This window comes from Loxodonta africana, chromosome 6, assembly GCF_030014295.1.
Source record: "Loxodonta africana isolate mLoxAfr1 chromosome 6, mLoxAfr1.hap2, whole genome shotgun sequence".
In the NCBI taxonomy this organism is placed as follows: Eukaryota; Metazoa; Chordata; class Mammalia; order Proboscidea; family Elephantidae; genus Loxodonta; species Loxodonta africana.
Genome location: NC_087347.1, coordinates 56,435,422 through 56,462,932, shown reverse-complemented (window position 1 = coordinate 56,462,932; position 27,511 = coordinate 56,435,422). Strand labels below are relative to the sequence as shown.

General features: G+C 38.0%; 1 protein-coding gene across 4 annotated transcripts in view; it reads right to left on the bottom strand.

Annotated features, from left to right (window-relative positions):
• Nucleotides 1-27,511, bottom strand: part of HIBCH (3-hydroxyisobutyryl-CoA hydrolase) — a 94,053-nt gene that overhangs the window by 7,886 nt on the left and 58,656 nt on the right. For 3 of the 4 annotated variants that reach the window (XR_010322268.1, XM_010602719.3, XM_010602720.3), the window contains exons 8-13: nt 22,316-22,461; nt 19,527-19,613; nt 16,802-16,860; nt 15,829-15,910; nt 4,291-4,410; nt 135-168 (exon numbers count right to left, since the gene is read on the bottom strand). Coding sequence is in view for 3 of the 4 variants with exons in the window: in XM_010602719.3 (XP_010601021.1) it covers nt 135-168; nt 4,291-4,410; nt 15,829-15,910; nt 16,802-16,860; nt 19,527-19,613; nt 22,316-22,461 (528 nt within the window). In the remaining variant the exon portion in view is untranslated. The remainder of the gene's footprint in view (nt 1-134; nt 169-4,290; nt 4,411-15,828; nt 15,911-16,801; nt 16,861-19,526; nt 19,614-22,315; nt 22,462-27,511) is intronic. The other variant, XM_010602723.3, reaches the window with a different exon arrangement.

The following is a 27,511-nucleotide window of genomic DNA, read 5'->3' as shown; positions in this document are numbered from 1 at the left end:
GAAAACAAAACAAAAACTCTGCAATCTTTATAAAAGTTAAATGTTCACTTTAATATAGCTATCATTTCTGACTAAGAGTATATACCTACAAATCCTATTTTCATAGCCAAGAAAGAAAATCAACTGTCACTTACCTGCTCTAACACCTTCATGAAAATCATGACCTCCCTGAAAGAAAATCAAGATTTAATGGGGTAATTTCCAAGCATTCCTATTCCTGGTGATCTTCACTCCACCCACCTCAGCCCATGGCTACAATCTGAACAGTGACATTCAGAAAACCCACTCTCTGGTCATCACTACCTATTTTTATTTGCTCAAGTATTTCCTCTGCTGTAAATCCTTGATCTTACTGAGGCCCACTGACCCTACGACTTTCTCACCATCTGTACTGGCTTCTCATCCTTCCTGGTCCAGCCCATTTTCCCCAGTGCTTTAATACAGTCCCTCTCTCTTGAACTGTTTTCAGCTCCCTCAGTCTCAGCTCCCTCACACTGCTTTCCCTCCTTCACACTGGCCTGGCAAAACCCCATCACCAGCTGAACCTCACCATTACCTCTGCCTGTACCGGAGCAGCTAAACCCTACTGCAGAAAAAAAATCACATAACTAATGTGACTTTAATTTAAAATCCATGATCCCAAACTTCAAACAGGCATGGAAAATTACCCAACAATCCATGCTCTCTACTCTACTCCCCAAGATAATGACTTAAACTGTCTTTTGCCTTGTCAACCTCTACCCTCAGCACACTCTGTTGTTGTGGTTAGGTGCCATCGAGTCGATTTCAACTCCTAGTGACCCCTTGTACAAGAGAACGAAACACCATCCTCAATCGTTGCTATGTTTGCAGCCACTGTGTCAGATCCAGTATACTCTACTCTCAATAAATTCTCAGCTAATGCCTTATTTCACTAAAAAAGAAAAAAGAGAAGCCCTCATAGATATCCCCATCTTCCTACCACAAAACCTGAAGCCTACCTGCATTTATCTGCACCTGTCTTCCCTTCCATGACAACAGAAGAAGAAACCATCTCCCTTTAGAACGCCAGTCTTTCCCTACATTCCAGTTCACATCTCCTCTTGCCTTCTCAAGGACTTTGCTTGAGAAGCTACCCACCTCCTTTTCCTGACATCATCAACGCAAGCAGCATAACTTACTGGCTAAGTACATGGAAACTGTCTGGATTCATATCTTGATTCTACTACGTAGTAACTATGTGACTCTGGGCTAGTAAATTCTCTAAACCTTAGTTTCCTTCTATATGAAACAGCAGTATCAATACATGTGTCGTAAGATTATTTTAATCCACATCCCAGCACAACACCTGACACTCAGGAAACGTTCAGTAAATAAATGTTAGGATCATCAACATGATCTTTCTTCTCTACTGGATAATTCCTAATCACTTGTAATTTTTTTTTTTGTAAACATGTTCTAATACCTTCCATCTTAAAAAATAAAAAACCTCACTTGATTCCAGTCCCAGCTTCTACCCTATTTCTATTTCAAGAAGAGTTGTGTACACATACTGTCTCAGTGTCTTCACACCATTTACCACTCATATCCTCTCTACACTAGACTATAACTTCTGTCCCCACCACTCCTCTGAAACAACCTGCCAAAATCACCCACAGTTTTGATGTTGCCAAATTCAAAGGATACTTCTAGTCTCATCTACTAGACCCTTTGGCTGTAGTCAATGCTGTTCATTATGCCCTCCTTCTTGAAACACTCCTCTCTTGCTTTTGTGACACCATTCTCTCCTGGTTCTCCTACCTCTCTAGCCCTTCCCTCTTCTCACTGCTCTTTCTCCTCTAGCCCACCTGGAAATCAAGTTGGAGTTCCTTAGAGCTCAAAATCTCAGATGTCTTTTATTTTCCTTCTACGTAATCATTCCATACTATGCACTATAGATCAATTGTCTGGTGGTCAATTCTTTTAAAATATGAGATGTCACTTCTCTGCTCAAAGCCATCCAGTAGCTCCCCAGTTTACTCAGAACAAAAGCCGAAGTCCTCATATAGACGTTCAAGGTCCCATATGCTCTGCGCAGCTCCTTCTACCCTGTTCCCTCTGACCTCATCTCTCATGCACCCCCTCCTCTACTCCATCCACGTGGCCTCCTGGCCTCCTAGAACAAGAAGGCACACTCCCAACTCAGCTTTGTACCTGTAGTTCCCTCTGCCTGGGGTGCTCTTCTTCTAGGTCTTTTGTCAAAGAACATCTCAGTGAGGTATTCCCTGATTATCCTATTCAAGTTTCAATCCTCTGTCCCTCTATATTCCATACCTTCCTTCTCTGCTTTGTTTTCTCCTTAGGACTTTTAACTTATAAACTATATATTTTGTATATTTATCTGGTTTATGGTATGTCTCCCCCACTGTAAAGTTCCATGAAGGCAGGGATTTTGTTTTTTTCACCTATGTATTCCCAGCACTTCTTCCAGCAGTACCCAGTACATGGTACGCACTCCTATTTTTTAAGTAAATGAATAAATCCCCAAACTTTTAAAAAGCAACTGGTGCTAATGTCTCACAGACTTAAACCCCTAGCCCAAACCTCTAAGCTCCAATTCCTAAATACATTATTTCCCTCACATTCACAAAAGTCCTATCAACTCTATCTCCCACATCTGTCTCAAATCTATTCTCTCCATCTCCATCCTAGTCTAAGGAGCTATTATTTTCCACCTGGACTACTGTAATAAACTCTCATCTGGTCTTTGCATCTATTCTGAACCCCTCCATCTCTATTTCCATTCAGCAGCAGTAACCAACCACCTTCTTAAAGCAAAGCCGATCAAATTAAAATCATATCGCCCCCTGCTTAAAACCCTGAGAGGCGTATTAACATACTCATTTCTCATCCTTCAGATTACAGAGGAGGTAACATCTCAGAGACGGTTTCCCTGACTTACTTAAAGCAGGTTTCCCTTTGCCTCCCACGTCCCCTCCTATCCCTGTGTCACTCTCTTCATCATTAATTCCTTATACTTCCTTTAGAGCATTTACCACAATTTGGAATTATTTTACTTATTCTTTATAGTCTCAGCAGGCTATACACTCCACAAGAACAAGGACTGTGTCTTTTTATTCAACATAGCTAATACTTAGCTCAGTGCCTGGCATATAGCTAATATATTTGCCTAGAGACTGAAGGAATAAATCAATCCAGGCAGTGCACAAAATGTACTATGAAAAATATGCACTGAGTGAGGTATACAGGGTAGTGGTCAAGAGTGCAGGCCCTGGAGTGAGACTGCCTCATTTCACATGCCATTTCTCAGCCACTTACTAAGCTGCACAACCAAAAGCAGGTTATGTCTCTATGCCGTTTGCTCATCTGTAAAATGGAGGTAATAATACCAACCCTCCTAGAGTAAGAGTTAATAGAGAGAATGCATGTATAAGTGCCTAGCATAGTTTCTACTCATAGAAACATTTGATAAATCCTCGCTGCTATTTACATCTTACAGGGAGTGACTTTAGGCCAACAGAGCTTTATTTCTGGTTGAATATCTTAATAACTATCTGAAGACATTAAAATCCATTAAACATGTACAATGTTCTGGTTATTAAATGAAATATTCCCTTTAGGTCACAAATTTACCAATCTAAATAAAAGTAAATTTATTCATTCCATAAAATGATGTTTCTTCAAGGATCCTTTGTACATCAGCACAAAAGGGATGATTCTGCCTTTAAAGAGCTTATTATCTGGAAGAAGAAATCACTATGACTCTGAAATGTTTCGTGAAATCAATATCGCACGGGATTACTATCTACTTTAAATGTATTTACAATGGTACTTTCAATTCTAACCTATTAATTAAAACATTTAACAAATAACTTCTATTTGTACATTTATTATATGTCAAGAACTACACTAAGCACTTTATATATGGATTCACTAAACCCTTAAAAAAAAAAAAAAAAAACCCTTACGATGACTTAAAACGTTCCTCATTTCACTGATGAGGGAATTCAGATTCAGTTTCCACACCTTGCCCAAAATCACAAAGACCAAGCCTGTAACACGGTTAATGTCTGTTCTGTATCCCAGATGAGGTCTGAGGCCTTCTTACACTTAGATGCAAATGTAACTGCTTGTTTCATAAAGGCTCAGTACCAATCTGGGCAGCAGTATTGCCACACACCTAAAGATAGCTGGCATGCTGTGCTTTCACAGAGTAGATTTACATGTAATTTTTATTTCCTTCTTTATACTTTTCTGTATTTTACATCTTACAATGAACACACTTTTATAACTATTTCCTTTAAGTCTTACCATACAAGCTTGACTTAGTCGATATTCCATAGTTAACACTTCCTGTAATGTCTTTGAAGTCCCCTCTATGAGTTGCCTTAGTGTGATCTTTAGGGATGTTGGAGACATTTTATTAATTATCTATTGGGGAAAAAAAGATTTAGCCCAACAGTTACTTTATTGTTCATAATAAATTAGCTGATTTTTCTACACAAATCACATTGAAACATGCTCCTTCACAGTACTTTCACATCCCAAAGTCTCATAAAAGACCTCAACCTGTCTTACCAAAGCATCAAAAAAAGTTTTCTAATATGTTACAAAAACAAAACATATCATTCCACAAGTGGAATACATTCTATACCTGTAACTTACAAAGTAATAAAATCAATCTATATTTGTAGCTTGCTTGTTATAAATATGGTCCCAACTAGGTAAGCAAACAGCAATTACATCTGACTGAGGTTAATATACATCTTGCAAACTGCAAACACATCACAGAGGACACTTCACTGTAAAATATAAAGGAGGTGGAGGAGGAGAAATACAGCAGCTCTCCCCTCCCACACTGTGACTCTAGGGATGTGCCTTATCTGAACTAATTTCTTCATCCGTAATAAATCAATTTACCTTGAAAGAAAGGGGAGAAAACAAGCTACCGTGACACACTCTTCTATAACTGTATTTTTTTAATCTATTTTGTTGTTGAGAATATACACAGCAAAACATATGCCAGTTCAACTGTTTGTACATGTATAATTCAATGACACTGATTACATCCTCCTTTTCTGAGTTGTTCCTTCCTATAGTATTTAAATATTTAATAAAATTAGAACTTCAGACCTGACTCTGTGGCTACAATGCTATGCCACGTCCTTTTGAATTTAAAGATGCTCATAAAATACGTGTGTAAGCGTGTAAGACCGTGACTACAACGGCTGCTGCAGGAGGCCTGCTGCAGGCTGTGAATGTGTAATGTCTGCCCTTTCCTTTTTAATTCAGGCTCTATTGTTGAATGACTGTCTCAAGGGTTTAAACTTCACTTTTTGAGTTCAAAGAATTCCTTGGATCAGGATTCCACAGAAAATCTACAGCAATAAAATTTTTTAATGGTGAAATGTTAAAAGCTTTCCCCTTGAGACTGGAAATAAGACAAGGATGGCTGCTATCACTACTTCTTCTAAACATTTTATTGGAGGTGCTAGCCAGTATAGGAAGCTGACAGGGATAGGGTGGGAAGGAACAAATGAAAAGGATATGGACAGAAAGATGAGAGGGAAATGAGGAAGAGCGACAATATTATGTATACAGAAAATCCGAAGTAATTTGTAAACTATTAGAATAAGTGAGTTTAGCAAAGTCATTGGATATAAGGTCAATATACAAAATTTAATCTCAAATTATATTTCTATATATCAACAAATAGAAAATGAAATTTTAAAATGATACCATTTACAACTGCATAAAAAATATGAAATATCTAGGAATCTACTGAAAGATGTATAAGTGCAAGCTCTCTACACAGAAAATTACAAAGCATCGTTGAGAGAAATTAAATATGGAGAAACATACTACACTGATGGAATGGAAAATTTCCTCTTGGAAGTCTGGAATTCTGGTAAGTACTAGGCAGAGGATGTCTATGTGACCAGCCCTGCAAAAAACTTTGGCACTGAGTCTCCATGAAGCTTCCTTGTGACAACACTTCACCACGTGTCGTCTCAACTCTGCTGGAAAAACTATACACATCCTGTGTGACTTCAGTGGGAGAAGACTTCTAGAAGCCTGGGCCTAGTGTTCTCCAGATTTTGCCCCACGCACTGTCCTTTTGCTGATTTTGCTTTGTATCCTCCCTCAGTAACAAATCATAGCCATGAGTATGGCTATACACTGAGTCCTGTGAGCCCTCCTAGTGCATCACCGAACCTGGGGGTGGTCTTGGGGAACCCTGGCACAGAAGGCAACGGTCCACCATCTTTTAGCTTCCAATGTTGTTATTCAGAAATCTGAAGCCTTAGTGTGACATGTTTTATTCTCTGAAAGCTTGTAGGGGGACCCAAACATTTCTTAAACAAGATGTAAAAGAACTGACCATAAAGGAAACAAAGTAAAAGATGGATTAGATTAAAACTATTTTCTCTTCATCAAATGACACCACGAAGACAGAGAAATTTGGGGCACAGGTTGGAGGAAGATATATGCAATACATATATTAGACAAAGGGCTTATATCCAAAATATATTTTTTTAAAAATTCCCACAAATAATAATAAAGGTTTAACAGGGACTTCACAAGCAAGGATACTCACGTGGCCAATAACACATAAAATGGTGCCCAATTTCATTAGTCATATGGAAATGCAAATTAAAACTACAATGCAATGCTATTTTATATCCACCAGAGTGATTAAAATGAAAAAGACAAATAAAATCCAGTGTTGGTGAGAATATGGAGCAACTATAGAGTTTTCATGGCAAGGAGCCCTGGTGACACAGTGGTTAACATGCCCTGCTGCTAACAGAAAGGCTGGCAGTTTGAGCACACCAGCCACTTCACAGGAGAAAGATGTGGCAGTCTTTTACAGCCTTGGAAACCTTAGGAACAGTTCTATTCTATCCTGTAGGGTTGCTATAAGTTGGAATCAACTTGACGGCAACAGGTTTTTAGTTTTGTTTCCGGATGACACTGCAGTACTACTCCTGGGTATACCCAACAGAAATTTGTTACATATGTTACTAAAAGATGTAGAAAAAGATTATAACAGCACTATTAGAAACAATACTAAATGTCCATCAACAGTAAAAAAAAAAAAAAAAAAAAAATGTCCATCAACAGTAGAGATACATAAATACCAAAAACCAAACCCATTGCCATTGAGTTGATTCTGACTCATAGCACCCTATAGGACAGAGTGGAACTGCCCCATAGTTTCCAAGGAGCGCCTGGTGGATTCAAACTGCCAACCTTTTGGTTAGCAGCTGTAGCACTTAACCACTACGCCACTAGGGTTTCCGATACATAAATGTGATATATTCACACAATGGAATATGTAATAGCAATGAATGATCGAACTACTGCTACGTACAACATGGATGAATGTTACAAATACAATGTTGTACAAAAGAAGCCAGACACAAAACCCTACAATTTCATCTGTAAAAAACTCAAAAAATAACACAAGGCATGGTGTTAAAACCCAGTATAATGGTTATCCCAGGGGAGAGGCAGTGATAGGAGAGAACACATGCCGGATATTAATTTATTCTGGGCGTTGGTTATGTTTACTTTGTGAAAAAAATTTGAGCTATACATTTAAGATCTGTATTTTTCTGTATGTTATTCTTCAATAAACTGAGTTCCTAAAATACACACACAGAAAAAGCTCACTGAATATGAACTCCTTAGTAAACATAAGGCCCCTCACAAGCTAGCTCAATTATTTCTTTGGCCTTATTTTCTGAACTCCTTGTTCCCTGCTCTACATTCCCCAGACATCTGTTCTTCGAATATGTGGTTTGTACTAGTATCTGGAATACCCTTTGCCACCTTGGAAACTCTTACTCATCTTTTAGACACTGCACAGATGTCACTTCCTCTGTGAAGCCTTCCAGAGTCCTTCTATCATTTCTGGACACCTATAGTGCTTTGTACGAGCCTCTATTTTACCATATTGTAATACTTACATATTCTAATTATTCATGTGTCTGTCTGTTCCACTAGATTGTGAGCTCCTAGAAAGCAGGTACTAGATCTTCATTTCTGTACCTCAGTACTCAGTACAGTGCCTTACCCACATTCATCCATCCATCTATCCATTCATCAATCCATCCACCCATCCTTATCCAACCACTATGTGAAATGCATTGTAATAGGTGCCTGGAGATACACATTTAAGCAAGCTTCTGGGGAGCTTATGGTCTGCCTTAGATAGCACTTAATAAAGCAATGACAGAAAAGGCAGAGAGAAAAAGACACATAATGGGATAAAGACAAGCAAAGAAAAGGCATACCGGCCTTTAGAGAATAACCCTGCCATTTTACGGTGTTTTACAGTATTATTCCTAAAGATCTGAAGCCATTTTGTATTGTTGTTAGGTCTAAGTGGGAAATATCTCTTAGCAGTTGTCCTCGGGGTTCAACGAAATTAAGTAGAAGGCAGAATTTAATCCACAGTGAGAAATCACATCATCTGTTATTTTAAAATCAAGCAGCATAAGCCACTGTCCTACCCTGTCTGTTAAATAGGTCTTTGACTTTTAACTAGATTCAATCAGCCACAGTTAAGCCAGTTATGTTTTAATATGAATTGTGAATGTTTTTCTAAATAATAACCTTACACATAAGCACTTACATCTACAAATCTTTTCCAGAAGTGCTAAGAATGACAATAAACTAATACAAACACAAGTACAAAATACCTAAACTAGAACAAATCGAAGTCCATCTCACTGAATTGTGCAGTTTCACAAAATCATTCTTATTTTTTAATATATTTCCACTATTCTAAAAGGGTCCTATTTCTATGTAAATAGTCCTTTACTGAAAGAAATGGCATTAGTATTTCTTTTTCCTATCTACAATAAAGGAAACCCTGGTGGCATAGTGGTTAAGTGCTACAGCTGCCAACCAGAAAGGTCGGCAGTTCGAATCCACCAGGCACTCCTTGGAAACTCTATGGGGCAGTTCTACTCTGTCCTATAGGGTCACTAGGAGTCTGAATCGACTCGACAGCAATGGGACGGGATCTACAATAAAAGGCTTAGAGCCAGACAAGAAGAATGCATTTTGCAATCTGATCTTAGACGTTTCCAGTAATTTCTTAAAAGCATTTACGACTTAAAATGAAAATATACTACCTAATGATGCAGTGGGTAATGATGCAAGTACTACTACTTCATGATATCCTAAAAGCTCATGAAGGTGTTTACAAGTCAGTAAAGTCCATCAGTGGACTGGAAAACTGTTTTCTCTTCCTGTCTACATAAATTGATGCATTTCCCCCGAAAATTTATTGTACTCATTTCCCAAAAGACAAAACGTGGCCATTAAATTGCTCTTATTAATAGCAATGAACACAGTAGTCTAATGGATACCTTCGGCAAATATAATACACACTTCTACAGATCAAACTTATATTTTAACATAATTTGCATATCGTTTTATTTAAATAGTTGGCTTTACTGAGTTATAATGATGATGAATTCACTCATTCTAAGTGTATAGTTCTATAAATTTTGATAAATGTATACTGTTGTGTAACTGCCACCACGATCAAGAAATAGAACACTCCCATTGACAGACACAGCAGCCAGGAGCTGCTTAGCTGTGTGTGGCTCCACTAGAAGCTGCTCTGACCGAGCGGAACCTGTCCCCTCCTATCCACTGTCCTGAGGGCACTGCATGTGGGTCAAGCCAGTCAAACCCAGTCTACAAGCCTACGTGCCAAAGAAAAAAATGCAATTTGTCTTACTGCGCCATGATAACCTATGTAGTCCATAATGTTTGTTTGTACATACTTCCTTGGAGAGGCGGTATAAAAAGTTCTGCCTCCCTTTGTTCAGGGAGCTTGATTTGAGGTATACACCTCCCTGCTCCTTGCCTGTGCGCTTGCAATAAACGTTCTTCCTCCCTCCTCACTTCAGTGTGTCTTTGTTGATAAGAAGCTGCATCAAGCAGGATCTGCTTCGGGTAACAACATCACCTCAAAGAGTTCTTCCCCAACCCTACCCCCACAGCAGCTGATCTGCTTTCTGTCCCTTTAGTTTTACTTTTTGAGAATTTCATAAAAATAAAAATCATACAGTCTTTGTGTCTGCCTTCTTTCACGTGACATGATGCTTCTGAGCATCATCCATGTTGCACATATCCAGACTATCTTTGTTCCTTCTTATAGCTTTTAATAGTATTCTAGGGTATGGCTATCTGTTTATCTATTCAGTAGTTGTAGTAGTGGGTACTAGGGTTGCCCCAGTTTTTGGCTTTTATAAGTAAAGCTACTATGAACATGAGAGTATAAGCATCTGTGTGGACATGTTTTCGTTCTTTTTGGGTAAATACTTATGAGTGGAATTTTTGGAGCTCACGGTGAGTACATGTTTAACTGTAAGAAACTACCAAAATACTTTGCTGCGAGCAATGTATGAGAGCTTTCTTGGTTATCTAGTGCTGCTGTAACAGAAATATCACAAGTGGATGGCTTTAACAAAGAGAAATTATTCTCTCACAGTCTAGGAGGCTAGGAGTCTGAATTCAGGATGCCAGCTCCAGGGGAAGGCTTTCTCTCTCTGTCAGCTCTAGGGGAAGATCTTTGTCATCAATCTTCCCTGGTCTAGCAGCTTCTCAGCACAGGGACCTCAGGTCCAAAGGATGCACTATTCTCCCGGCTCTTATTTCTTGATGGTATGAGGCTGAATCAAGATACAATCTAATCTTGTAGATTGAGTCGTTCCTCCTTAATATAACTGCCTCTAATCCTGCCTCGTTAACATAATAAAGGTAAGACTTAAAAAAACAGGAAAATCACACCAGATGACAAAATGGTGGACAACCACACAATACTGGGAATCATGGCCCAGCCTAATTGATACACATTTTAGGGGGGACACAATTCAATTCATAACAGAACTCTAGGTACTCTACATCCTTACCAATACTTGGTATTGTCAGTTTTTAAAATTTTACCCATTCTAATGGATGAAGTGACATCTCATTGTGGTTTTAATTTGCATTTTCCTAATGATCACAGACGTTAAGCATCTTTTCATGTGCTTATTGGCCATTCATATATCTTCTTTGGTGAAGTAATACTTCTCCCACTTTTTTTATTGTACTGTTTGTAGTCTTTAAGTTATAAGAGTTCTTTATATATAGTGGATTAAGATCCTTAATCAGATATATGTTTTGCAATTATTTTCTCTCAATCTGTGGCTTCTTTTACCTGACATGGTCTTTCAAAAAGAAAAAGTGTTTGGTTATAATGAAAATCAACTGACCAATTTTTTTTCTTTCACTGATAAACAGAAAAGAGATTGAAGTTGTCAAGGATTTCATTTTATATGGATCTACAATCAACATCCATGACAGCAGTCAAGAAATCAGACGACGTACTGTATTGTGAAAATCTGCTGTAAAAGACTTCATAAAAGTGCTTTTTGTGTTCAGAGAAATCTTGGGTAACCAAAGTTGACAAAGATTTGTTTTCCTTTAGAAGTAGTATAGCTTTAGCTATTGTATTCAGGTGTATAATCCATTTCAAGTTGTATATGGTACAACATAAGAATCAGTTTTTCTGTTCTGTATATGGATATCCAATTGTGCCAGAATCATTTGTTGAAAAGACTGTCCCTTCCCCTCTGAATTACCTTAGGAATTCAGAGCAGCATTTAGTCTCGTGTTAATTTATTTACTAAGGGATAGGAAACCCTGGTGGTATAGTGGTTAAGGGCTATGGATGCTAACCGAAAGTTTGGCAGTTCAAATCCATCAGGAGCTCCCTGGAAACCCTACAGGACAGTTCTACTCTGTCCTATAGGGGCACTGTGAATCAAAATCGACTGATGGCAGCAGTTTTGGTTTTGTTTTTCTTTACTAAGGGATATCATTGCTGATGTCAGATGGATCTTGGCTGAAAGCAGAGGATTACAGAAAAGATGGTTACCTGTGTCTCACTGACTATGCAAAGGCATTTGATTGTGTGGATCAAAACAAACTGTGGATAACACTGCAAAGAATGGGAATTCAGAACACCTAATTGTGCTCATGCAGAACCTGTACACAGACCAAGGGTTCAAACAGAACAAGGGTTCAAACAGAACAAGGGAATACTATGTGGTTTAAAATCAGGAAAGGTGTGTGTCAGGGTTGTATCCTTTCACCATACATATTCGATCTGTATGCAAAACAAATAATTTGAGAACTTGTACTACATGAAGAAGACCGCGGCATCAGGATTGGGGGAAGACTCATTCACATTCTGTGATATGCAGATGGCACAACCTTGCTTGCTAAATATGAAGAGGACTTGAAGCACTTACTGATGAAGATTATAGAGCCTTCAGTATGGATTACATTCTCAACACAAAGAAAAAAATATCCTCACAACTGGACCAATAAGCAGCATCATAATAAGCAAAGAAGAGATTGAAGTTGTCAAGGATTTCATTTTACATGGACCCACAATCAATGTTCAAGGCAGCAGCAGTCAAGAAATCGAATGATGTATTGCATTGTACAAATCTGCTGCAAAAGACCTCTTTAAAGTGTTAAAAAGCAAAGATGTCACTTTGAGGACTAAGGTGCACCTGACACAAGCCTCAGTGTTTTCAATCGCCTCATATGCATGTGAAAGCTAGACAATGAATAAGGAAGACTGAAGAACAGTTGATGTCTTTGAATTACGGTCTTGGAAAAGAATACCGAATATACCATGGACTGCCAGAATAATGAACAAATCTGTCTTGGAAAAAGTACAGCCAGAATGTTCCTTAGAAACAAGGATAGCAGGGCTTTGTCTCACATAATTTGGACATGTTATCAGGCGGGATCAGTCCCTGGAGAAGGACATCATGCTTGGTAAAGTAGAGGGTCAGCGAAAAAAAGGAAGACTCTCAGTGAGATAGAGTGACACTGTGGCTGCAAAAATGGGCTCAAACATAGCAACATAGGAGAATGGTGCAAGGCCGGGAAGTGTTTTGTCTGGTTGTACATAGGGTAGTTTTGAGTCAGAACCAACTTGATGGCACCTAACAACAAATAAGGCATGAATCTTCTGGCTCGTGAGAACATGGCCCTTCCCAGACCTGTACGAGCTCCATTAATTGTTCTGCCTACTGCGTTTCTGTGATTCTTTCCCTGGTCTTGTGGAATTTTACCCAGCAGATCAATATTCTCGAAATTCCTACAGGCAAAGAGCTGAGGCAATCATAGGACTCTCTTGTTTACCTTCTCTCAGTGATCACATCTAATTCTGGAAGAGATACTTCTCTCACCAGCTTAAGACCTGAGGAACTGTCTTTACTTTGGTGAGCCTGCTAGCCTCATCACCAGGAAAGGGAGATACAAACAGAAGAGCACTTTAGTTGGAGTCTTGGCTTAAGATTTCCCTAATATAAGCTGCCCACCTACTACTCAGGGTATTTAAATAGCCCATTTTTTTTTTTTTTTTTTTATTAGCTTACATGGATTGTTTGGAACCATGAACAATGTACCCCAGCAAAGGGACTAAAGGAAGAGGGAGGTTTGAGGAATTTTAACCTTAAGCATTGAAAAAAAAAAAAAAGTATTGAGGCTTTCTGATAAAATCTAAGGCACATGAGAAGCCACAAAAATAATATACTATGAAAATTCCATCGGTTGTAAAGAAACTTCCCCATGTTTTTTTTTCTCAACCCCCACATGCTTTCCTATCGTGATCTGCAGTATAAAACTTAAATACCTCAAAGGGGGAATAAAAAATTTATGTTTTTATTTAATGATCAAGGTCAGAAGTTCGAATCTACCAGCTACTCCTTGGAAACCCTATGGAGCAGTTCTACTGTGTCCTGCAAGGTCACTATGAATTGGAACTGACTTGACAGCAACAGGTTTGGTTTTTGGTTTAGATGTATGTTGAAAAGACTGTGTCCTTCCCTACAGGCAACCTTGAAGAGAATGGAAACCCCAAAAAATATAGCAGATAGCGGCAACTTAGAAGAGACAAAGGCTAGCTTCTTGCAACCTGAAAGAAGAAGACAGGAATCCCTGAAGAGCCCACAGGGGTTAAGAGGAATCCCAAAGGCTCACTAGCAGACTTGTAAGAATATTAAAAACATTCTTTAAATCTTTAATCTTAATCATTCTTTACATCTGTTCAAACATTTGATCTGCAAATCTTTCAATGATGTAGTAACATCTAGAGCTGTATTTTGGTGCGTGTTTCTAGGTGACATACTTTTAAAATGATCCCCGTATAAAAGCTGTCAAGGAAAGCTCAGTGGGAATTTTTTGATCCCCACATCATGTTATCCTCAACCAGTATTTCTCAGCCACGTTCATTCATCAGAGCTGTACATCAAATGAACAAACGAAAACCTGTCCTCCCAAATAAGAGTGTATAAAGTGATTCTAGCTGTGGTGGGTGGCTTGTGAAAAATTGTTTCCTGAATAGGAATAATCATATGGCCAGAAGAATGGAAGGAAAACTGAAAAATCATCTGGTTCCTACACCTCACTTTTGGGGAAGGCTAGTGGTTTTAAAATAATATGGTTAATTGCTTATCTGCACCAAACCAAAAAACCAAACCCACTGCCGTCGAGTCGATTCCGACTCATAGCGACCCTACAGGACAGAGTAGAACCGCCTGACAAGAGTTTCCATGGAGTGCCTGGTGGATTCAAACTGCCAACCTCTTGGTTAGCAGCCATAGCACTTAACCACTATGCCACCAGGGTTTCTGCTTATCTGCAATGCTTTAAAAATCATATCATACAGCCTGTGAGGTAAAGTGCTGCATGACTATTTTCGAATGAAACTGCTAATAATAATAATAGTGGTTTTTATATTGCTCTGGAGAGAAGAGAACCAACTTAAAGTCAGAATCCTTGAAATATAATTATCTAAATTTACACAAAACGTTCTCCAAAATTGTTGTTAATAATTTACTTTTGTGAGTTAGGGAAATAAATAGGGCTGTTCTACCTGTAATAATTTATGCCCATACATGAAATTTGTAAAATTTTAATACTGAATAAAATCCTAACAGACAAATTAGAATTTTTCCCCTTAAGAATACAACAGTGGGAAAATGTTTTCATTTTTCAGACAACAATTTATTAAAATTTTTTGTCAGTAACATCTCTGACAACTGAAATGCTATTACTATATCTACAAAACTGAAAAACACTATCAGATAAAGACAAGCTAAAACACCTTTTACGTATAAAGAAACATACTTTTCTTCCCTTTGTCCAGAAGTCTGCAATAGTCTCGGTTTCATAAACATGATAGGTCCAAGAATGTCAGTACCAACGTGAACTCATTTATACAAAACGGCTTTTCTTCTTAATTAAATGTACTGCTGTCATCAATTAAGTTATGCTGTAGAAAGAACAAAGTCTACCTAACACTGAGAAACACTGCTGAGTACTCAACTATGACTGTAGACAGAGCCTCTTGCTATTTTTAAAAGGGTCATATTTTTTAAGCCTCATGCTTTAACGTCACGATTGCAGGATGTTACAGGATAACTATTCTCCAGTAACTCAACTCTTCTAATAATAAAAATGTCCCTAAAATCTTTCCCTGCAGGACAGGAAGACTACTGGAGATGAAACATGCTTACTAAAGTCCTCCTATTACTTTCAAAGGACCAAAAACAGCTTGGCTTTACCCTTAACATATAAACAAGATACTTGGGTTTGGGTCAAGGTTTTGTGGAACTATTCTCTGAGGCTCACCTGAGTTCACAGAAAAACAATGCAGTGGACTATGTCACAACCACGGAGAATGGCAGCCCTCAGAAAGGCTTCCTAATCACAAGAATGCACCATGCTCAGTCAGGGTATAAAAGATGAATGCATTACCTTTAACTGCTCTAGAGCAAAAGGTGAACCATCCTGTTGTAAATTCTCAATAATCTGTTCCATCGTATTGGCTGAAAACAAACTATAAAAAAGGAAACAGGTGATTTTACCAATGTGCAAGTAATTTCCTACTTCTAAGATACCAAGTGACAACAGTGGCTGCAAAAATGGGCTCGAACATAGAAACAATTGTGAGGGTAGCATAGGACCGGGCAGTGTTTCATTCTGTTGTACACAGGGTCACAATGACTTGGAACTGACTCCACGGTACCTAAAGACAACAAGATGCCAATGAATCTGAACACAGGCTTCTCCCTACGCCCCACTGCCATCTCATAATGAAAAATTTTCCAACCTATTTTACAGGATTAACAAAATAGAACATTACATCTCTGGGAAAGTGTTTGCAGCCTACCTTCATCAATGCGAAATAAAACCTAAATTTTCTTTTGCTTTCATGCAGTTATTGTACTTACATATAAATAAATGATCTCTCAACTGTGAAAAAATGATGCTTTAAAAGGAACAGATGGTTGTCTTATTTCCAAGAGTTTCTCCTCTTTCTCTCATTTCCTTAAATCAATCTGTTAATCTCTCAAATCACAGCACAAAAACCTTTTGCTGATCTACTTGTAAGATCTTCACAGAAGATGACTTTACAAGGATAAAATGTAGGTTAATTCAATGATTATTTTCTAGCCTCTCTTCCCCACTTTAAAAAAATGTTTTCACTAAAATGAATGAGCATGGTAGATTACTTAAATATAATTAATTTATTTCCCCCTAAAAGATTGGATAAGGAGGTATTTTCAAAGGTGAATGGAGATAAAAAGCACTACATTATCTAATCTCAAAATCTGGTATATTAATTATTGTATAAAGTTCAAACACAATGTAACTGTAATGTTAGCAAATTCAATTTAAGATAGTCCTTCCAAAGGAATAGATATAATTGAGATCTCTTTTTAAGCACCTGTTTATTTTACCCATGTGTTCCTCCAGTATGAAAGACTTGTCTTGATCGATCTTGGACTGTTGAAAAGAAAAATCTTCAATCAATTTGAAGTAACTCAAATCTTTTACAAATTCTTTAAAATCTCATCATAATAAATGACACACTTTGTGACAGATTATCGCATTTCACTCAAATTATACCTAACAGTCTTTTATAAATAACTACCACCATATGTTCAAAATTCAGACAGCATTTTTACTCCAGACTAGCTCTCAAAATGTTAAAGACAAAAAACTGTCCTTGTATTTTTATTTATATATATTTATATATATACACACACACACACACACACACACACACACTAAAATGTGTCAACACATTTAAGGGTTTTAAGGAACCCGAGAGGTCAACTTGCCCAAATTTTCATCTTATATACAAACTCTTACCACATCCCTAACACACATGGCAACACTGACTTCCAGAGAAAGCAAGCAGTACTGCAGGATCAAACTCGCAAGTGCCTGAACAACTTTAATTAGTCGGTTTTGTTTATTTTTAATTCTGAACCAAAAATCAGCCATCTCATGTTTATTGTTCCACTTAATCCCTCTTCCACCTTAAGCGTGCCTTATACAGCATACTTTTGTGTCCCCTCACAATCCAAGTCTTCTTACGGACAAGTTCCAGGTCATTCATAAAGTGTGGAACACAGTCCTTAACTGAAAGTGTAGCTGGATTATAGCAAAGTAGATCAGCAATACACGTACACTTGTTTGGTCTGCATACAGTACTTTTATTAACAGGACCAACTGTGGGTTAGTTTTGGGGTAGTCCCATTAAGCTGCTAATTTACACTGGGCTGCAATCCATTAAAACTATCCTTTTTTGTTTGTTTTTAACCTATGCCACTATATGTTGTTTCTCCCATCCTGTTCTGAGAAATTTGGTTATTTTGTACTCAAGTGCAAGATTTTCACTTCTCCCTATAAATTTCAAAACATTACTATTAATCTGAATACTCTAAACTCAAAGAAGCTTTTTTTTTTTAATATATATTCTTTTACCTAGTTACCTTTTCTGTTTCAAATCAATTTGATCAAAATGCTGTCAACATTCTCATATCACTGAAAGAATCTTCATATGCTCTGTATTCATAGTCACTGTGCTAAGTACTCAATAGACTCTGTCAATCTGTACATTTATGTTCTTCAGTTTTGGGTAATTTTCTTATATCATTTCTCTAAATATTTCCTGCCTTCTGTTACTTGCCTTCTGAATTTCTAATAACTATATACTGGACCTTCTAGATGATGGTTTTAATTTTCCTTTCTCTCCATTTTCTGTCTCATTATCCTTCCCTTCTTCTTTGAGTTTTCCTCAACCATCTATTTTAATCTGGTGTATTTTTTCTAGTTTTGCTAGTTTCTTAGATCTGTTTTTGTTTCACAGATGAAATACTCCCCTCCTAGCTGAAGAAAATAATTACAAGGTTATTTTTTCTAAGTTTCCTTTTTTCTCTCTGTATTATCTGTTTCCTTCAAGTATCTTTTTTGTTTGTTTTGGCCGATATCTGTTTTTTATGTTAAAGGCTTTCCTCAAATGCCTGGTGATGCTTCTTTTCCTGTGTGAAACACTAAAATACCACAGGAAGTTTGTGTGCAGTATCAGTTGCAATTACAGGCTTGTCAATTGTACAATGCATTGTAATATGATCAGACAGGGAACTGTCTGTTTCATTAAGGCGCCTTGAATATCAGTATCCGCAGTTTTCTTCTTTTTCTTTCAATGTCTTACTTGGCTTGGGAAGCCAAGCAGAAAAAGTGTTCCCATTTCGTATATTCTGCCTCTTTTCAGTAGAGCACCTCACCCACCCCTGCCCTAGCTGATCTGGTCTCTCTAAGAAGTCTCTACTCTTCTGCCAGGTTAGGGAAGGATAGCTGCTCCTGGCTATACAGAACTACTGAAGCTTCTAATTGCTCCTTACAAAAATATACCAGAACTATTTCTGTCTTCCAGCCCCACTACGTACCCCAGTCTTCAGACGGACCTGGTGCCTTTCCAAGGATCGATAGCAAGAATTGGCTTGTTTCTTCTCACTTCCTCCATTTAAGGATAAAATTTCAGTGTTCTCAGGTCTAAATTAGGTGCCCCTCATCCTTCTACTTTCAAGTTTCCAAAATGTTGACATTATATCATTGCCACTGTCTCCTCTTCTGTTCCATTTGCCTTTGAGAATTTATGCTTCCCCCACCCCTTATTATAATTTTAGGAAGAAGCATGTATTTAATCCATCATGTTTAACCATAAGTCATACAGTATTTTGATATTCTTGGCTCTTGCAAGAAAATTTAAGAAGGGATTAAAACACCAGAAAAGGCTTTATTATTATACATAGATACGTATCAGAGTTTCATCTCAGCAGCTCCACAGTGTCCACTTCGAACCTCCTGACAGAGATACCAGACCGTTGTGAAAAGCCCTTGCAAAGGTTGATGATAAGGCTTTGTATGCACCGCAAGTCATCGGCAATAAGGTAGGATGTGCAGTTGCACAGTAACAAAGTCATCTTATTAAATGGCTAACCTAATGATTGTGAAGCCCTGATCCTCCCACCAAGCTTTAAATAAATCCCCAGTACATTTATTTATATCCACAAACTACAGTATTAACCAAATGCGAATTTTTCAATAACTTCCCCTTTCCCACGAATTAAAATCTGAGGTAAGAATATTGAAAAGATTACCTTTGTATGGTAAATTTCTAAGACATCTGCAATATTTTCTCTGGAAGGAGATTTTAGGGCTAACAAATCTTCCTCCAACATGCCCAACTGAAGGAAAAAGAAAAAAGGTTTGAAACCCTATAGAAACACAAAAAACAATTTAAAAAAAATCTCATGTTCTTTTTTTACAATCCTTGTCTTAAAATTATGACGTTCTCTCTTCAGCTTAGACAGTGAAGGAAATATGCACACGTATCCCCACACAGCAAATGCAAACTATAATCTCTTTGAAAAAAATGTACAGTCCTTTCTTATATGTAAGCTCTTCCTCCTTTGAATTCTTTGAGTATTTTCTTTGCATTGTTTTTTACACTTCTCATATCCTACTCTGTCAGAGGAGTAAGTAGTTATTATCTTTTGTACCCACCTCTAGCCTCATTCATTCGACTCGACGGCAACAAGTTTGGTTTTTCTCGTTTTCTAGCCCCATTCCCAAAGTGTACTACTCATTTCTGTGTCTTCTACAGGCCCTGTGAATGGCAGTCCACCCAATGCAGATATTATTGGACAAGCTGACAAAGAGGGAAAGAGGATGTGAATCACACTTTCTCCTATCTTTAACTACACTGCACTATAATCATAAGTGTCCCTGCAAAGTGGATAATGGAACGCCCATGTTTGACACCTATTACAGCTCAAGGGAAGAATGAGACAGCAGCCTACTCAATACGACTGGGGATGTCCAGAACATGGAGAAAGACCTGCAGCTTCCAGCAAACTTGATGAAAGGCCCACACAACAGTATATATGGATAACCTTCAACTTAGTATACTTCTTACATTTAATAGGATCTGTAACAGTGGGAAATATGACCAAGACTTATCAACATGAAAATTTTCACAATTTGTAAAATTTCTGAAGAAAATTGTATCAGCAACCAAACAATACATTTTTATGCTCCCCAGCTGTCTTACTCTGTTGGCTGGTAGACCAGACAAGACAGAATGAGAAAAAAGCATCAAAATTTATTAATAGTCCTTAGGGATTAACAAGATAATCCAACTGTCAATACAATCTCTGGCATCCATACCCAAAACAGAAGAATGTTACAAAGCGTACAGTAGATTCAGTGGGCCATACAGCACACCGTAAAAGATTCTCAATGAAAAATCTAGAAACCTTGAAAAATACACATAAAAAATACGTTAAAAATAGTAGTTAAAATCTGAGTGTTTACAAGGGAAAGATTAGTCCAAAGGACTAATGGACCACAAGTACCACAGCCTCCACCAAACTGAGTCCAGCACAGCTAGATGGTGCATGGCTACCACCACCAACTGCTCTGACAGGGATCACAATAGAGGGTCCCAGACAGAGCTGGAGAAAAATGTAGAACAAAATTCTAACTCAAAAAGAAAGACCAGACTTGCTGGCCTGACGGAGACTGGAGAAATCCTGAGAGTATGGCCCCCGAACACCCTTTCAGCTCAGTAATGAAGTCACTCCTGAGGTTCACCCTTCAGCCAAAGATTGGGCAGGCCTATAAAACAAAATGAGACCAAAGGGGCACACCAGCCCAGGGGCAAGGACAGGAAGGCAGGGGGGGACAGGAAAGCTGGTAATGGGGAACCCAAGGTTAAGAAGGGGAGACTGTTGATATGTCATGGAGTTGGCAACCAATGTCACAAAACAGTATGTGTACTAGTTATTTAACGAGAAGGTAGTTTGCTCTGTAAACCGTCATCTAAAGTACAATAAGAAAAAAAATCTGAGTGTTTTGTCGGCTGCTGACATAAATACGTACTCCACATGAATTTTTAATTTAAGTTTTATAACATTCCTATCCCAAAACACCTCTCCCTTCGGATTGGGTACCCAAATGCTTCCTGGAAAGCTGACTTCACCCCACAGCACCTAGGACAGAGCACATGACCTAGGACAGACCAGTCGTGTATTCCACCCATCTCTGCCACTCCCCTCCACACGATCCAAGGGTGATACAAGTTGGTAAATCAGAGTGAGCTAAAACAGTTGAAGCAGAATAAATTCCAGACATCCTTCTGGGAAATACAGAGCAAAACCACCTTGAACTGAGTTTGCTATTACAGGTAACACAAGGAGTTCCAACTACAATGGGTAATATTGCCATCCCCATTTTGGAGATGGGGAAACTGGGGGCCAAAGATGCTAAATTCAAGCTAGGATTTAAACCCAAGCAATTCTCTGCATATTCTTTGCCACAATGCTATTCTTTGCTAACAAAAATGGCCACACTGTTAAAAAAAAAAAGACAAAAATAAGTAACATGTGCTCCTTATTAGCATATGTGCTTTAGAAAAGTTCCAAGATCATATTTTACAACTGCAATTGTTTTAGATGCACTAGGGGAACTCACAACCAAGAGAACCTTTCAAAGATGTCTTTATAACATAAAAAGTCTACCTTTTAAATACACATTTAGATTTTTATATATTAGACTTTTAAAAATAGGCATTACTTTTTTTTTTTTTACAGATACTAGTTATTCATTAAAAAATATTGAGTGCATAATATGTGCTGGACAAACAACCCTAAATCCTGAGTAATACCTGAATATAGGTATTATTTCCATTTTATATATTTTAAATAAGAGGAAACTGACAATTAGAGAGCTTAAGCACCTTCCCCAAGATCATGCAGCTATAAGCAACAGATCCAGGATTCACACCCACGTCTACCAAAAGCCTGTGATCTCAGCCACTCCTCATACTGCCTCCCTGTGCAGTATTAATCGTCTCAACAACACAAAATTCAGTCATTCAAATAATTACCGTTTCAGAGTCTACAAAGTGTGTAGCAATTCCTGCTTTGTGCACATCTCTCCCTTTTAGTCTGAATCCTGTTAACGCAAGGAAGTAACCAAGTTTTCCTTGAAGCCGTGGCAAGAAATAACCTCCGCCCACATCAGGGAATAGCCCTGTAATTAAATATAACAAAAAGGGATAACAATGACTCAAATGAAAGAGATGAATACAATACCTGTCTTTACTTTAGATCAATAGCCATTTCTCTCTGCGGCTTGATTCTACACTAAAAATATTATTAAAGTCAGTACTACACAAGCAACCAATTTCACAAAAGACTTGCAATAAATTATGCTTAACTGAATATTTTTCAAAATCTTCATGTCTCATTTCTATAGAAATCAGTGAAGTATTTGATGGCACAATGTTCTGTACATGAGAAGTACTCAGTAAACATTATCTGAATTTTATGGCACTAGTTTTTTTTTTTTTTTTTTTAATTACTTTTTAAGAATCTAAGAAATAAGAAATTTTAAAAAATCTTTTCTTTCCAAATGATAAGCACTGGAAAAACATACATGATCTAAAATCTGATACTTTATAGGAAAACTCACTCTTCCCATTTAAATTACTTTACAAATTTAATCAATTATCTAATATTCAAGATATTTAAAGATTGATGCAATAAAAATTAGTCCTACTAAATAAGAAGTCTACACCTACTAAGGTCATTGGCATTTACTATTTTTTTAACCATCAGTATTTTTTTAATGCCCTTACTCTACTGGTAACAAGTGAAAACAGTATATATGCAAATAATTGCCAGCACACTACTTTTTTTTTGGTGTTTAAACAATCATGACTGTCTAGGTTCATAATCCACATATTTATTCTAAGATTGCTTCATTTGATGAAGCTGAGATAAAAACACAAGCACTCAAACTCTTCGCAGTTCAACTTGACAGTTCCTAAAATTAAAATAAACAGCCGGCTAATAGAAATAGAAATATCTCTTAGCACCTCAAACTAAGTGTGTCTAAAGTTGAACTCAGGACCTCCTCCTACTTCCTCTTTGTCTCCCTCCAGTACTACCACCTCGACAAATGGCACAATATCCAGCCTTGACACCTTCTTCTCCGTTACCACCCCCAGCCCCCACAGTGACTAGTTCCTTGCTATTGACTGAATATGTGTTATAAATTCTAACCCCTATACATGTGGTAACCGCAGCCCAAATAGCACAGTGGTTGAAGTGCTCGGCTGCTAACCAAAAGTTTGGTGATTCAAACCCACCAGCCACTCAGTGGGAGAAAGATGTAGCAATCTGCTTCCATACAGATTTATAGCCTTGGGAACTCTATGGGGCATGTGTTGGAATCTAAGGCAGTGGGTTTGGTTTTTGGTTTCAGTTTATACATGTGGTAATCCCACCTGGGAAGAGGGTTTTTGTTATGTTAATGAGGCCATATCAGTGTAGGGTGTGTTTTAAACCAATCACTTTTAAGATACAAAATGAGCTGATTAGACACAGAAGGAAGGATAAAGGGGATAGATGGATAGATGCCATATGAAGACTGACAAAGAAAGGAAGACCAGAAGCTGAAAGAGACAAAGATCTCCCAGCGCCAACAGAGCCTTCCCCTAGAGTTGGTACCCTGAATTTGAAATAATAACCCCCTAAACCATGAGAAAATAAATTTCTGTTTAGTAAAGCCACCCTCTTTCATACTTCTGTTATAGTAAGCACTAAGAGACTAAGACAACCCTTTTGATTCTACCTCTAATTACAGCTCAAATCTATCCATTTCCACCACTACCACCTTAATTAAAACCATTACTACTACAACAGCCTCCCAACTGGCCCTTCTCCAAATGCTTCTCCACACAATAACCAGACTGATCTTTTTAAAATACAAATATTGATCAAATTCTTGCATCTTACTGCTTACCAACCCTTCAACGGCTGCCTATTTCTTTTAGACAAGAACCAACACCTTTATCAAAGTCTTCAAGACCCCCGTCATGTACTCAAGGACCCCACCACCTACTCACTATACTCCAGGAACTCTGGTCTTCTTTCTGTTCCTCCAACATTCTACACTCCTTCCTGCTTTAGACCTTCAGCAACATTCTGCCCAAGTGATCACACCCTCTATCCTGAAAAGCTTTCTTACCTTCCATGGCACTATATATTCACTACCCCACCGTCCCCGCCAACTCATGGCTGCCTTGTCCCGGTCTCCCTTGCTAGTTCCACTTCTTTGGCTTGACCTCTAAATGCTGCTGTGATTAGGCTTGATCTTAGGCTACTTCCTCTTCCCTACATACACATTTTCTTTAGCTTATATGGCTTTTAAAAAACAAAAAAAAAGTTGAGTCGATTTCGACTCATGGTGACCCCATGTGTGTCAGAGCAGACTGCTCCACAGGGATTTTAATGGCTGATTTTTTGGAAGTATATCACCAAGTCTTTCTTCCAAGGTGCCTCTGAGCAGACTTGAACTTCTCAGTTAGCAGCCAAACATGGGGACTCCCCTATAGCTTTGGTAACATCTATATGCTGATTACTCCCAAATCGACATGTCCTGTTATGCCTTTTCCCTTGAATATCAAACTCTTAGATTTGCCCTCTTCACATAACCACATGGATAACTAATAAGCTTCTCAAACAGAACATGGTCAAAACACAACTTTTCATTTCCATCCCTCCAATTATAGTGCTCCTTCCCTAATTGGCCTCATCCATTCAGTAGCTCACACTAGATACTGTGGAGTTATTCCTAATTCCTCACATAAGCAGGCCAGTGGACTCCACTCTAAAATATTTTTCCATCTACCCATTCTATTCCAACTGTATGCTCCTACACTACTGCAGGCCACAATTATCTCTCTAGACCAGTGCTGTCCAAAAGAACTTTCTGCAATGATAAAAATATTCTATAATCTGTGGTATTCAATAAGGAAGCCATTAGCCACATGTGGCCCTTAAACACTTGAAAAGTGGTTGGTGCAACTGAGGAACTAAACTTTTTACATTATTTAAATTTAATATATACTTAAATAGCCACATGTGACCAGTGACTGCTATACTGGAAAGCACAGCTCTGGACTAATGTCATGACCCCTTTAACCAGTCTTCTTGCTTCTACTCTCGCATCTCTACTATTCACTAAGCTCAAAGCAGCCAGAATAATGATACTAAAATGTAAAACAGATCATACCACTCCCTGCTTACAATTCTCCAATGGCTTCTCATCAGACTTAGTTAAACCTAACTCTTCACCAGAGGACCATGCATACCTGTTCAAGAGCCACCATGTGCCTCTTCAAGAGTATGCTGTACCACTCCTGCCCTTGATTCAGATACAGTTGCTTGCCTCCATTTTATTCAACAGCCAAAATTCATTCTCATCTTAGAAACTCTGAGCTAATTTTTCTCTCACAATATTCTTTCAAATCTTAACATAACTGGCTTCCTCTTGTCATTCTCCTCAGAGAGCCTAGCTTCTTCTAACCATACAATCTAAAGAAGCTATCTGGGAGAATTACATTTTGGATGAGACAGAATGACACCAGATTTACCCTACTACCTGAAACAACTATAAAAGCAGACATAATATGGAAACAATTGTTTCAAGACGGTGGACATCAGACAATAAAGGAAAGTGATCCCTAAGAGACAGAAAACAAAAAGGTAAACCCTACAGTTGCTCCAGCTTTGTCTTGAGAGAGTTTGCAGGCCCAGCAGAGTCCCTGATTTGAGTTGAAACTTAACAGCTAGAATTCCTACAACAGGATACCAGAGAGGAAAGAGTTACACAAAGAGAAAACTCTGGTGAACCGCAGGGGCTTCCCTTAAGTATTCAGCTTACTTAATAGGATTAACACCTCTGTTTGAAGAAACCACCCCATGCTACAGAAAGAACCACACAAAAGGATTATAGGAGATAGTCCTGGGAACTCACAGGGGGCTGGGACTAGTGCCTGTTTCCACTAGCCAGACTGAAAAGTTCATGATTTATGAGGCACTGGCTAGAATACAAAGAAGAGTCTTACCTCAGTACTGGGGAATACTTAGCAGTAGCCCGAGCGATATTGTAAATCTGCATAGCAAATCTTAAAAGGCCAGAAAGGATCAAACTGTTTCCAAGTAACAACTTCACCCCAGAAGAAAGCTCAACAATATTAAAAAGAATACAAAAATAGAAGACTTTAGGGGGTATTTTTGGTTAAAGTTTAAAGATTATGTCAAGACATTAGTTTCGGGGGTTCATTCAGCCTCCACAGCTCCAGAGTCTAGAGTACATGAGAATTTAAAATTCTGTTCTATATTTTCCCCCTTTTTGATTAGGATTCTTCTATAGAACCTTTGATCAAAAAGTTCAGTAATGGTAACCAGGCCCCATCTAGTTCTTCTGGTCTCATGGCAAAGGCAGTTGTTCATGGAAGCAATTAGCCATACATTCCATTTCCTCCTCCTATTCCTGACTCTCCTTCCTCTGGTGCTCCAGGCAAACAAAGACCGATTGTTCTGCCTTGCAAATAAAGACCAATTGTTGTGCCTTGGATGGCTGCCTCCAAGCTTTTAAGACCCCAAGCACTATGCCATGGTTGCACAACTTGAAGAATGTAATCAATGTTACTGAACTGTACATGCAGAAACTGTTGAACTGGTGTTATGTTTTGCTGTGTATATTCTCAACAACAACAGCAAAATAAATAAAATAAATAAAATAAAAAAAAACACAAAAATATCCAGCAACCAGCAAGGTACAATTTACAATGTCTAGATTCAATTAAAAAATTATCAGGCATCTAAAGAAGCAGAGAAATGCTATCTATAACCAGGGGATAAATCAATCAACTACAGCACATTACTGACATAGATAAAAGAATTAGCAAAGACAATGACAAAATCAGTATAAACATATTCCATACGTTCAAAAAGTTAAGTGGAGATACAGGAGATATACAAAGACCCAAATCATACTCCTAGAGATGAAAACTATTACGTGTAAGATGAAAAATACACTAGATGGGATTAAGGGCATAACGGACTTTGAAAAAGAAAAGATTAATGAACTTGAAGACAGAGGAATAGAAACTGTCTAAAATGAAAAGGGAAAAGAGAATTTTTAAAAACTCACAGAGCATGAGTGAACTGTGGAACAACTTCATGTGGCCTAATATAAACAAATGTATTTGGAGTTCCTGAAAATAGGG